This window comes from Prionailurus bengalensis, chromosome B1 (assembly GCF_016509475.1).
Source record: "Prionailurus bengalensis isolate Pbe53 chromosome B1, Fcat_Pben_1.1_paternal_pri, whole genome shotgun sequence".
Taxonomy (NCBI): domain Eukaryota; kingdom Metazoa; phylum Chordata; class Mammalia; order Carnivora; family Felidae; genus Prionailurus; species Prionailurus bengalensis.
In genome coordinates this window covers 78,227,723-78,241,980 of record NC_057344.1, presented here as the reverse complement: position 1 = coordinate 78,241,980, position 14,258 = coordinate 78,227,723, and the positions used below count along the sequence as shown (strand labels likewise).

Genomic DNA, 14,258 nt, shown 5'->3' with positions numbered 1-14,258 from the left:
TGTAGCAATAGATTCTCTGCTGTCCTGTATACTTTTTTCAAGCCCAGCGATTAATTTTATGACGATTATTTTAAATTAATTTTCTGGGGCGCCTGGGTGGCGCAGTCGGTTAAGCGTCCGACTTCAGCCAGGTCACGATCTCGCGGTCCGTGAGTTCGAGCCCCGCGTCGGGCTCTGGGCTGATGGCTCGGAGCCTGGAGCCTGTTTCCGATTCTGTGTCTCCCTCTCTCTCTGCCCCTCCCCCGTTCATGCTCTGTCTCTCTCTGTCCCAAAAATAAATAAAAAATAAATTTAAAAAATTTGTTTAAATTAATTTTCTGTTATATTGCTTAAATCATTTTTGATCAGTTTGTTAGCTGTTGCTACTTCCTGGAGTTTCTTTTGAGGAGAATTCTTCCATTTCATCATTTTGGATAGTCCCTAGAGTGGCACGGAACTACAGTACTCTTCCTCTATGCTGTCTGGAGTAACTTGTGTTGGTGGGTGGGGCCACAGTCAGACCTGATGTCTGCCCCCAGCCACCGCTGGGGCCACAGTCAGACTGGTGTGTACCTTATCTTCCCCTCTCCCAGGGGCAGGACTCACTGTGGAGTGCTGCAGCCCCTGTCTTGGCTACTTGCACACTGCCAGGCTTGTGGTGCTGCTTCTATGGGATCTGGCGTATTAGCTGGGGTGGATCCGCAAAGTGCACAGGGGCGGGAGAGCCAGACTCAGCTCGCTTTGCCTTAGGTGGTCCACTTTGGGAGGGGCCCTGCGGCACCCGGAGGGAGGCAGACCCGTTGGAGGGATGGATCCACAGAAGCACAGCACTGGGTGTTTGCATGGTGCAAACAAGTTCTGTGAAGGGAACTGGTTCCCTTTGGGATTTTGGCTGGGGGATGGGTGAGGGAGAGCACGCTTCCCAGCGCCTTTGTTCCACGCCAAGCTGAGCTCTGTCCTCCAGGGCTCAAGAACTCCTCCTCCCGTTGTCCTCTAGCCCTCCCACTCTCCGAGCAGAGCTGTTGACTTATAACATTCCAGATGTTAAGTCCCGCTGGCTGTCAGAACACACTCCATTAGCCCCTCCACTTTTGCAAGCCAGACTTGTGGGCTCTGCCTTGTAGGGGGGCTGCCCCTCCATTGCCCAGCTCCCTCCTGCCAGTCCGTGTAGCATGCACAGCCTCTCCGCCCTTCCTACATCTTCTGTGGTCCTGTTGTCTACGCATGGCTCCAGAGAATCCGTTCTGCTAGCCTTCTGGTGGTTTTCTGGGTTATTTAGGCTGATGTGGGTGGAATCTAATTGATCAGCAGGATGCTGTGAGCCCAGCATCCTCCTAGGCCACCATCTTCCCTCAATTCCTGTTTTTAACTTTTAAACTGCAGTTTTAATTGCATTACGCACCAATATTACCATATGGAAAAATTTAAATATGACTATATATTTACCATTATGAGTGAGATTCACCTTACTGTTTTATGTTTTAAAACATTTAACATTTAGCATTTCGTGTAAGGCAGGTTTGGTGGTAATGAATTCCCTCAGCTTTCGCTTATTTGGGAAAGTCTTTATTCCTCCTTTGTTCCTGAAAAACTGCTTCATCAAGGATAGAATCCTGGATTGACATTTTTCTTTCAGTATTTTGAATTATCTCTCAGTCAAAAATGTCTCTGTTGAGAAATCTGCCTAAAGTGTTATGGGGGGAGGGATGTAACCTCTTGTATGTAAATTCTCTTTTCTCTTGTTACTCTTACCATTTGTAATTTTGTCTTTGACTTATGAAAATATAATTATTTGTCTCAGTAACCCTATTCAGTTTCAACCTATTTAGCATCTTTTGAGCCTCATGAATCTGGATACCCATTTCTCTCCCCAGTGCTGGGAAGTTTTCAGCAACTATTGCTTTAAATGTATTTTATATCCTTTTTTCTTCCTCTTCTCCTTCAGGAATTCCAATAATGTGAATATTTTCTCTTTTCATTGTGTCCCCTAATTCTTGTAGGTTTTCTTCACTCTGTTTTATTAATTTTTTTTCTTTTTTTTCCCTCTGGGTAATATCCTAGCCTCCAGGTCACTTATTCTTTCTTGTGCATGGTTAAGTCTACTTTTGAAACCCTCTATTTATTTCTTAAATTCAGTTATTATATTTTTCAACTCTAGGATTTTTTTTGTTTTTTAACGGTTGCTATTTCCTTGTCAAACTTCTCATTTTGTTTATGCATTATTCTCCTAATTTCATTAAACTGTCAATGTTTTCCTCTAGTTCATTAAACTTCCTTTAGAGGACTATTCTGAATTCTTCATCTGAAATTTTATAGATCTTCATTTATTTTTTAGGGTCAGTTAATGAAGCTTTATTAGTTTCCTTTGGTAGTGCCATATTTATGATTGTTCACGATCTTTGGCTTCTTATATTGATAACTGTGCTTCTGAGTAATTGTATGCCTCTTCCAAACTTTACAGGTTTACTTTAGCAGGGACAGTTTTGCATCAGTCAGTGCAGTATGGGTTTCTGGGTTTCTGTTGGTAATGTCCTTGGGCAGGTGGGGCCTGCTAATATGGTTTATTTTGGGATGGGGCAACAGCTGGAGCTCTAAAGAGGGGGATGAGGGGTTGTGTCACTGGCTGAGAACAGTTGACTAGGACTGCTGAGTTGGTACCCAAGTAATCCTGTAGAATGAGTTCTGCAGTTACCTGGATTCTCTGGTCAGAATCAGGTGGTCAGGACTGGGTAGTATATTCAGTTGCATATGAGGTTTTAAATCAGTTTCACTTCCCTGGCAAGGCTACAGGATAGGACTCAGGCTCTGTACTGCTTGTTGGTTAGGAACCCAAATCAGTCTAGATATGTACTGAGTCCCCTTGCAGATGAGGCCATTGGTTTTGTTCTGAAGATGGAGGAGTCCACAGACTGTGCTTTCTGTTCAAGCACTGCTGTATGTAGGTTTGCTGAATGGGCTATGCAGTTTCCCACGTTCTCTGGTTAGCTTTCCTGGTCAGATAGGCTGAAGCTTATATTCTGTCACACACAGGGCTACATAGTAGATTATCTGTCTGGAGACAGCAGGAGAAGCAGCTCCAAAGCTGGTGAAGTTCTTTGTTGTCTTAACTCAACCCCACCCACACTGCCCCAAGTTCCCTGACCAGTCTATTGGATTTTCTCTGCAAATTATTGGCTCTGTTCACTTCTCAGCTCAAGTGCTGCTAGGCCAGCACAGCTTCCAGGAGTTGTCACCAGCTTTTCTGGTCAGATGGAGCTAGAAGACATTCTCCATAGTGATTGGGGCAATATCTCAGCTCCCTTGCCTAGGCAGGATGGGGAGAGGCCACTCCGGGCTACTCTCAACTTCCCAAACAGGCTATCAGTTGTGAGGAGCTGGGAGCTATCCTCAGCCTTGGCTATGAATTAGTCCTCTTGACTGTGCATGGCATGGGAACACTCCACACCCAGTATGGGCTTTATGCTGGGGTAATCAGCTCTGATCACCTGCCTCTTGGGTGAAGAACCACTAGACTACACTGCTTTCAGGTATTGTAGCCAGCCCATCTGGTTAAATGGGGCCAGAAGATATTCTCCACAGCAGCTGGGGCTGTGATTCAGCTCCTTGCCTTGGCAATGACAAATCAAATTCTAGAGCTGGCAAAATTTCTCATTTGAGGATCCAAATAAGCAGATCTGCACCCTGCTGAGTTCCCTGGTCAGAGTGTGATCCAAATTTAGTTCTGCAGGAGAGCAACACTGCAAGTTGGAATTACTACTTGGGTACAGCAAGTATCATCAACTTGGTCTGCCAAGATTCACATGTTGGTCGTTGCAAGCCCCTGTCCCTTCTCTGTCTTAGTCAGATTCCTAATGGTTGAGCCTCACAGATTTCCCTCTAATCCTCGTGATGTGAAATTAGAGTAAGGATTCCCATAGAGTGACTCACAATGCTGCAATGGGGCTGCTTGTTGTACCCCCTGGGTTATCTTTTCACTCTGTTGGAAGTATAGGCTCAGGGGAGATCTCTGTGCATTGTGTTGCACTAGCCTGAGAGATGGGCAATGCAGTCAACATATAGCTGCCTCTCTCACCCTTCTAATGCAGTCTGTCTTTGGCCTCACTCTCATGTTCTAGAATTCTCTCAGTAGTGTCTTGTTCTTAAATAGTTCTTGGTTGTTCTTCTTGTGAGGGGTATGATGTCAAGAACAACTTATGTTGCCTTCTTGGTGATGTCACTCTGAAATCCTGTTTATGTTTATTGGAGCATAGAACCCAACTTCATGTTATATATAATCACAAAGCTTTTTTATTTATTTATTTTTTTAAATAGATAATTATACTTTATTTTTTATTTTTTTTAATGTTTATTGATTTTTGAGAGAGAGAGACAGAGAGAGAGAGAGCAGGGGAGGGGCAGAGAGAGAGGGAGACACAGAATACAAAGCAGACTCCAGGCTCGGAGCTGTCAGCATAGAGCCTGATATGGGGTCAATCCCACAAACCATGAGATCATGACCTGAGCCGAAGCTGGATGCTCAACTGACTGAGCCACCCAGGGGCCCTGCACAAAGCTTTTTTTAAAGCACTATTTTAAAATACACCAAGTTTTCCATGAATAAAAGCACAATGTAAAACACAAGACTAAACTCTGTCTTATTCAAAACTTTACCAAGAATTGTTCATTTTGAAATTATATCCTCCAAAAGCAACACTTCTCAAAATATTTGAGCTAACAATTCACAACACCTTTGTCATTCTACATTTGTAGATATCATATTTATGGTGTTTCTATATATTGCTGCAAACATATGACTATTTTATACATTCTTCTATAATATAGTCATGCCCAAGTATTTATATATCAAAGCACATTTTCATATACCACCTTTCCTTTTATCCTTTCTCATACATACATATATAATAAGGTAAATTTTAAAATATTTGTTATATAAAACGGGTGCTAAGTCTAATAAAGTTGAGACCCATTACTCTAGGACAAATTCTCTCAAACAAGAATATGCTTTTTCTGGTGTTTGAAATAAGAATAAATGGGCATTGAATGAGACTCTCTCCTGAGAGCTTTAATATGTTTCCTTTGTTATATCAATTTTGACTGGCTAGAGACACTTTTATGTGAACTTCCAAATTCTTTATTGCATTCTGAAGTTGAACTTATCACCTAAAATACTCTTTAACACATAAGAATTTACTCTCATCTCTAATTTTATATATTACTTCTATAATTAAAATATGTACTTATTACCTAAAATATTAATTAACTTATGAGGAGAGATTAGAGTGTGTGTGTGTGTGTGTGTGTGTGTGTGTGCGCACGTGCGCATGCTATGTAGTCATAAACTACATTAACTAAATGTGAGAGTGTACGGGCATAAACTTCCAAGAGGTGACTTTATGACACTTGGCATTGTATACTATGTCACCAATTTATCAGGCTTTATAAAACCACTGTCTTAGTCTCGTGTAAAAGTTGTGCAGGAATACTTTATAAAAGGGGTGTGAGGTGGAATTTCTTTAAACAAACAACTGAAGAGAATGGATCTTTCCAATGTCCTTCCCTTTGCCTATAACACTGTATTATCTACTTACTAAGTGTAATCTGTGCTATAAGAACAACTCATATACCATAATCTTTATAAAATCATCTCTCATACAGCCAGATGTAGTCATTCCCTTCTCATAGGCTCACAATTATACTTAATTGCTTCTGTTATTTCAATTAGCATGTAAGCTTGATTGTTTTTCTTTATGTGCTTATTTATTGAGAATAACATGTCCTTATACTCTTAAGAAAAGTCAAATGTTTCTACAACTATGGCAATAAGTTACTACAACTTATTTTTAAAGCTCTTTAATTAATCAATTATAGTTCTTTAGCTATGGTGGCAGGTAATGCCCAGAACAAGTTATAAACCTGTTTTATCAACAAGTGATAGCTCAATTCTGGAAACATACTTCTGAAAACCAACCAGTAAGTGAGAGATACTACTTTGAAATCTAACTAATTAGCAAAATTCCCTCTCTAGTAACACATGTTTGAAGGCCAATCAGCAACTTGGTCTTTCCTGAGGAACTATACCGTAATCTTTTTTTGTTTTTAAGTTTATTTATTTATTTTGAGAGAGAGAGACAGAGTGCAAGCAGGGGAAGGGCAGAGAGAGGGAGAGAAAATCTTAAGCAGGCTCCACACTGTCATTGAAGAGCCCAATGTGGGGCTCAAATCCACAAACCATGACGTCATGACCTGAGCCGAAATCAAGAGTCAGACACTTAACCAACTGAGCCACCAGGGACCCCTACCCTAGATCTTATGTCATTTCACTTCCATTGCTAAAAGCCACTAACCACTAACTTGCATGTTGTGTAACAAATTACCCCTACATTAGAAGCTTAAAACATTTGTCTCACATAGTTTCTGAGAGTTAAGAATCTGGAGTGGATTTTCTAGGTGGGTCCAGCCACAGTCTCTCATGGGGTTACAGTCATCTGAAGGACTGATGGGGTAGAGACTCCACTTCCATGTTGCATTACTCACACAGACCTCAGTTCCTCACTGGTTGTAGGTGGATGGCTTCAGTTCATTAGCACAAAGACCTCTCAACAGGTCTGCCTAAGACTTTGATCACATGGCAGCTACCTTTCCTCAGAGAAGTTTATCTAAGAGAAGGCAGGAGTCACAAAATCTCTTTATGAACTAGCCTCAGAGGTAACACACCATCACTTTTTTTTGTATTCTGATACAGTATGTGTATTTCCACAAAAGGATGAATACCAGGAGGCACAGATCATTGGGTCCATCTTCAGAGCTAGCTACCACTCTTCCCCCAAACCCTATATAATATCAATAGTCTGCTTTGCTCAGAAAGACTGTTTAACCAGGATAACTCTCACTTACTTAGATGTACAACAAACTGAGCTTGGAGTTTTTATTTCAGATATTGACTGTTGCTGTTAGGCAGGTTCTCCCAAGATTTTTTTTTTTGAAGATCCTTGTTTTGTGGCATTTTGTTTGACCCATAGACCAATAGAAGTGCTCACTGGGACTGACTGAGCCAAAACACTCTGATAGTGCTTTGGATCTGCTAGAATGTGAACACTTCTAGGGCAGGGATTAAGCTCAAATTATTTTTCAAACTTTATTGCCAAGAACATAATTGACACTTAGTTCATGCTTGTTAAATAAACGGATGCAGAATTCAAATAATAAGACATTAATCCTACAATTTTCATTTTAAAAAGTTCAGAAGTATTGAGTGGTAGATTACTGTTTAATATGAAACTCACATTTCCTTTAGCTTATAGATCTAATGCCACATCTTAATGTCTTTCGCAAATGCTTCCATCCTGCTTGGTGAAACTGGGTTTTGGGAGAGTGGGAGACATATCTCTGATTTTATCAATGAAGTCCAAGAAAAAAAATGGAATTCACATAGAACACATTCGTTCCATTAAATGAGCAAGACCTCATTCATCATCCTAAAGAATTTGTAATAACTTGACCATAGTTGAAAACCTTTCACCAGATACAATACAGCATTCATTTTTATCTTTCTGTGGATAATTTCTGTGAATGTACTAAATGTTGAAAGTTTTAACCAACTGAACCATCATCTAAAAATAAAATACCATTGTTCCACCAGCAAGTACCCTCATGAAAACATAATTACATAATTTGCCCTTAACAAAGAAAATCAAAGGGACATTAAAGAACATGAAAGTTGAGGCTGCTGATAGTTTATAGTTGGTAAAAAGGGACATCAACAAGTATATATCAAAAAAACTTTACAAGTCCAATTGAATATAAAATATAGTTTTTAGTGATATTATTCTCCTCAAACAAGCAGGTTATCCATAGGCTAAGTAAGACCCTGATATAACCATAGTATGTTCAAACTTATCCAAACTATAATAGACCATTTCCTGTACTTAAGCATATATAAGTGATATAAAATATATGATGCTCCCTTCAAATCAGGATTTGAGTTTTTCATTTTTTAATAATTAATCTTACAGAATACCCCAAAGAACAGGTTAAAAACTCAAAGTAGTTTTAACAAGAGTACAAATGTCTATATCTTAATAAGTTAAGGATAATCAGGACAAGTCAGGATAGCAAGTTTAAGAAGGCAAAATAAATTGCACACACATTAATAGTATAAGAAAATATGGTAAAAAAGGAAAGAATGATGATGGGTAGAAATCCAAATGCTGAGATGTGTGTTTTAAAAGTTTAAAACAAGTGCCTATTTTTATCTTCTTTTATTTTTCCCTATATTCATTTGTTTTGTTTCTTAAATTCCACATATGAGTGAAATATGAGACTCTTAACTATAGAGAACAAACTGAGGGTTGCTAGAGGGGAGATGGGGGGGGATGGCTAAATGGGTGATGGGCATTAAGGAAGGCACTTGGCATGATCACTGGGTGTTATATGTAAGTGAAGAATCACTGGGTTCTAATACTGAACCAATACTACATTATATGTTAACTAACTTGAATTTAAATAAAATCTTGGAAGAAGAAAAAAAAGTTTAAAACAAGTACAGAGATATAAGCAGAATATGTGATAGCTGGATTATATTCACAATAAATTAGATATATTCGATTATCATATCTTCTGAATTCCATCACTTAAGAGAAATGAGAAAATTTGGAAAATGTTTAGAGAGAAGTACCAAAAGACATCAAGGATTAGAACGAGGGCTTCTGAGGAATAATATTTTTAAAGGCCTATTATAGAAAAAGAAAGACTCTTATTAATCTATGCATAGACTTAATTTTGTGGATTGTGAAAAAGTTACAACTGCAATGAACATGTGTAAGAAAAGAAAGTCTTATGTTTCAGAGTAGAAAGTTCTGAGATAGATCATCATCAAAAATCAGACCTGTCAAGGACAATTATGTAATTGCCAGAGTCTAAAGATGGGATTCTCATTTGGCTAATATACATCAGGTCTTGCCTGAAGGCAGTGGAATAAACCGGACAGCATAAAGAGATATCTTTCACTTTTATAATGGGTAACAAAACAGTGATTAGGCCAGGAAATCAGTTCCAGCATTAATTATATAACTTAAATAACCATATGTTATAGGGGTAAGTAAAATGTACTATATGAAGGGCTGGAAATGATATATGAAGAAGTAGTAGAACTAGAGGTCTCTGCTCATTACTCAGGATCTGAACTAATTAGAAACCTTGCATTAATATAATAATATGATTCAGTTAAGAATGCACCATTGGTTTGAAAAAGTAATTTAATCATTCATTTGTATTCTCTCAATGATTGTCTTGAGAGATAATGGCTAACCTACTCCTTTCAAGGTATTCCCATTAGAATTCCAGGGGTTCTTAATATAATCTACAGCTTTCAGGCTGAGAATCCACCAAAGTCACAAAAGCTAATGCAGGTGAGAAATAAGTTCAGTATGTCTGCGACAGGCCAGAAGAGCAGGGGGACTCAAGGGCAGACAACTCATAAGGAAAGATAACAAAAGACACATTAAAAGACCAGCCTTCCAAAAAGCTTGTTAAACTTATTTTCTGCAAATACATATGTTCCTGGAGAAAAAAATAAAAGTTTTTAATTCATTGATCTAAAATGATAAATTATTATTCAGAAGAAATACTTTGTGTATTTAAGCAATTTGAAGGTATGACTTATGCTGCATTCCAGTGACATTCAAACCATTATGATAGGAATTCTGAGATATAAAAACATGGATATAATGATACTTTTAGAGTACGTATGGTCTTCATACTACCTAATTTGTTAGCAACCCATGCCATTTATAGAACATTCAGTAATTCTATTACTACTGCTCAGTTCTTGCTGATGATACTTCCCTAAACTACAGAGTGAAATCAATAAACAGGAGTGCCTACATGGTGGAGTATTATTAATGGTGGAACACATAATAAATTCCCAGAGCCAACTTGCTTAAAATGTTTCTAGCAGAGCAGACACTGAGTTTCAGAAAGTGCTTCTGTAATACACTAATCTTTCTCAAGGCAAATGCTGAAAACTATTTTGTCTATCAGTTTAATAACAATTGTAATTCAAAAAAATGCGAGAACTTGGTCACTTACAAAAAGGGAAAAGGTAAGCATAAAACTTCAGAAGATAGAGTCTTTAACTTACAAAATAATGCCTCTTGCATGTTTCCTTTATGTTTGTTTTATTTGCAACAAATGTTCACAAATGGGCTATAAACAATGAACACAAATCTTTGGAATGATATGGATTCCACTGTGGGAATGTTCAGGTGGAAAACAGCAAAGAGAAGATAAATTGCAACAGGGTCTTGATTCATCTTATAAAGCCTGAAGCCCTCAATCTTATTTTTCATAATTTTCCTTCTCTTTTCCTCCTCTTCTTCCCCTATGTTATCTATCAGAACAGGGTACTTAAATATGTCATTACATACACTAGCCCAATGAGACTGTGCTAAATCTGTGGCTCTCTATAGATAAGTTCTAAAATGCTGAACCTAAAATTTAAAATCATTTCTCAAAATTATTACCAAAATACAAATTTCACTATCTTGGTTCTTTAAATTTATTTTATAGCTTTATTGAAGTGTAAATGAAAACTGCACATGGTTAAAGTATACAATTTGATGAATTCTGACATATGTACATATACATGGAACTATCACCATGATGAAGATAATAAACATTACCATCATCCCCATCACAACCCATCACATCTTACTTCCACGTCCCAACCCAATCCCAGGTAAACATAGATCTGCTTCTGTCATAAGGTTTAGTGTTCATTATCTATAATTTCATAAAAATGAACTCATACTCTTATCCTCTTTTTTTTTTGGAGGGGGGGTCTGGTTTCTTTTACTCAGCATAATTCTTTTGAGATTCAGCCATGTCGTTACATGTATCAATACTGTCAATAGTTTGTTCTTTCATATTGCTGAGTAGTATTCTGCATGGATATATCACAATTTGTTTAGCCTTGAACCTGTAGATAGACATTTGAATTGTTTCTACTTTGAGTCTTTTACCAAAAAAGGGATCCATGGATATTCATGTACAAGTCATTTACAGATGTATACATTCTTTCCTCTTGGATAAATATCTAGGAGTGGTATGGTTGGGTCATAAAACAGGTTTATGTTTAACTTTTTAAGAAAACATCAAATTATTTTGCAAAGTGTTTTTACCATTTTACATTTGCACTGGCAGAATATTAAAGTTGCTACACATCCTTGCCAACACTGCGTGTGTTCAGTCGTTTTAATTTTAGTCATTCTAGTAAGCATGTAGTGGTATCGCACTGTGTTTCAATTTACATTTCCCTAATGAGTAATAATGATGCACATCTTTTTTGGACTTGTTTGTCATTCATATAAATCCTTTTTTCTTTTTCTTTTGTATTTATCTTGAAAGTTTTATTTACAATAAAATTCACTCTTTTGTTATACAGTTCATTTTGACTAATTTTTAGAGCCCCATGACCATTATCATGATCAAGAGACAGAACAATCCCATCACCCAATGAACTCCCTCATGCTGCCTCTTTGCAATCAAATCCTCCCACCAGCTGTAAGCCCTGGAAATCACAGGACTGATCTCTGTCCTATAGTTTTGCTTTTTCCAAAGTGTCATTTAAATAGAATCTATATATAGCCTATGAATTTGGATTCTTTCACTTAACATGATGCATGTGAAATTCCTCTTGTTGTATCAATAGTTCATTCCTTTTTATAGGTGAAAAATATTTCATTGTGTAGATGTAAAAATTTTCATTTACCACCTCACCAGCTAAAGAACATTTATGTTGTTTCCAACTTTTGGCAATTATGACTAAAGCAACTATATACACTTATATACAGGTTTTTGGTAAACGAATACTTTCATTTTTCTTGGGTAATTACCCAGGACTGAGATGGCTGGGTTATGGATACAGTACTGCAACTTTATAAGAAAGTACCAACAAAATATTCACAAATTGATTATATCATTTTACATTCCCAACAGCAATAAATGAGTGTCTCAGTTGCTCTACATCCTTGCCAGACTTGGCACTGTCATATTTTCAATTTTATTTTAGTCTAATAGGTGAGTATTCTTGTGGCTTCAATTTGTATTGCCCTAGTTACTAATGATGTTGACCATTTTATATAAAACTTAAAGAGAAATCATTTCATGTGCTTATTTGCCATCTATGTATCTCATTAGTCTATTTGGTTTTTACCAAAATACAAAGGTAATTAACAGAAGGATAGTCTTTTCAACAAATAGTGCTAGCATATTTGGATATCACCATGTTAAATTTAAGAAAAAAAAGAACTTCAATCTATGCCCTGAGCCAAGTACAAAAAAAAAAAAAACCCTCAAAACAGATTAGACACTGAAATATAAAACCCAAAGGTATAAAATTTTCTGGAGGAAACCCTTGAGACTAGAAGTCTGGCCAGTTTTCTTGGCTATCACAACAAAAACATAAAGAATACAGTAGTAAACTGAATTTCATCAAAATTAAAAACTTCTCTTCAAAACATATTATTGAAAGATAGAAAATACAAGACACAGACTAGGAGAAAATATTTTCAAAGAATATATCTTAAAGGATTTATATTCAGAATATCTAAAGGACTTCCAACACTCAATAATAAAAGATATATATTAAAAAATGGTCAAAAAATTTAAGATGGACAGTTGGCCGATGATGATATCCAATGCCAAATACATGAAAACATGCTAAATATCATTATCTCCTGGAAAAATGAAAACCACATCAGAATACCAATACTTCTCTATTAGGATGGCTAAAATTAGAACAACTAATTATACCAAGTACTGATGTGGAGCAATTGCAGCTCTGAAGTCTGCAGGGGGCAGGGGGCACGGGATACGAAATGATAGAACTGCTTTGGAAAACAGTTTGGTTAAGAGAAATGCTAGGATAGGTCTATCCATGATCCCGTGCATGAATGAATGCTCATAGTAACTATCCGTAGAGTATCACATTTTTGAAAGCAACACAAATGTCCATCATCAGGTGAATGAATAATCACAGTGTGTTTCTGCTTTCTAGAGGAAACACCAAAGTGTAATACAGACACTTTTTAAACTGCAGGAATAATACTTAAGAACTAAAATGAATACTCCCCAGGGCCTAGATATTACACTACATCATCTAAGTGACAAATAAGAGTTAGATAAAGGGTCATTTCTTCTATAATATAAAAAAAATAATAAGATTCAGCATCTTACCTATATATTTATATCCTTCTTCCCCATTTACTATGGGTCTCAGCCAAGTTGACCTAAGTTGTATATTTTTACACACATGGGCACCTTGAGGAGGATAGAGTGTAAATAACATTTCAATCGCATTGTACTTCTTGAGGAGTTGAGAATATCTGTCACGGTCTTCTGTAAAAAAAAAAAAAAAGAATATATATTTTTTAAATTTTAGACAATTTGCAAAAATGTCTAATGTATTTTTAAGGGATGCATATTAGAAACTATTTAATAATTTGAATGCTAATGGTTATGTTGACAACTTGAGTTTTCTTTAGTCAGAGGTACTTCACCAATAATCTTACCGTGCAGATAATTCCTAGCAAAAATTAAGGAGTAATGGGTTTACTAATATCATCTTTAAACACTATCAGTTTAAAGTAGTATTGTTAACAGGTATGGAAAAAAGTAAAGTAACCAATGAATAGCATTTATATTATACATAATATAACTATATATATATTTGTAATTGCTATTAAACAATGGAAATCAGATTAATCTGACAAAAATGTTGACTAAACGTAGAGTTCCCTAAAGTGGAATGACTAAATTAATATTCCTAGGCTATGGTCTTTAAGAAAATACAATGATGTGTATACAAATATTTATTTTATTTTTTTAGTGGTTACTTATTTTTGAGAGCAAGAGCAAGCAGGAGAGGGGCAGAGAGAGAAGGAGACACAGAATCCGAAGCAGGCTCCAGGCTCTGAACTGTCAGCACAGAGTCTGATGCGGGACTCAAATCCACGAACAGTGAGATCATGACCTGAGCTGAAGTTGGACACTTAACCAACTGAGCCACCAAGGCACCCCATACAAATATTTACATGCCACTTACTATATGGAAGGAATTGTTCCAAGTTCTTTTAAAAACTAATACATTTAATTTTCATAAAACATTTATAAGGCATATCTTATTATTTCCATTTTACATGAGGAATTTGAAATGCAGAGAAATTAAGTAACTTGCCTAAATCTTGCATTCTGTAAATGATGCAAATAGACTTTGGATTATC

The 14,258-nt window shown here is 36.8% G+C and overlaps 1 protein-coding gene across 1 annotated transcript in view; it reads right to left on the bottom strand.

The window, feature by feature from the left end:
- IQCM (IQ motif containing M) overlaps positions 1–14,258 on the bottom strand; it is a 474,138-nt gene that overhangs the window by 63,417 nt on the left and 396,463 nt on the right. Inside the window, exon 13 of the mRNA XM_043567775.1 lies at positions 13,213–13,374. Within this exon, the coding sequence (XP_043423710.1) occupies positions 13,213–13,374 (162 nt within the window). The remainder of the gene's footprint in view (positions 1–13,212; positions 13,375–14,258) is intronic.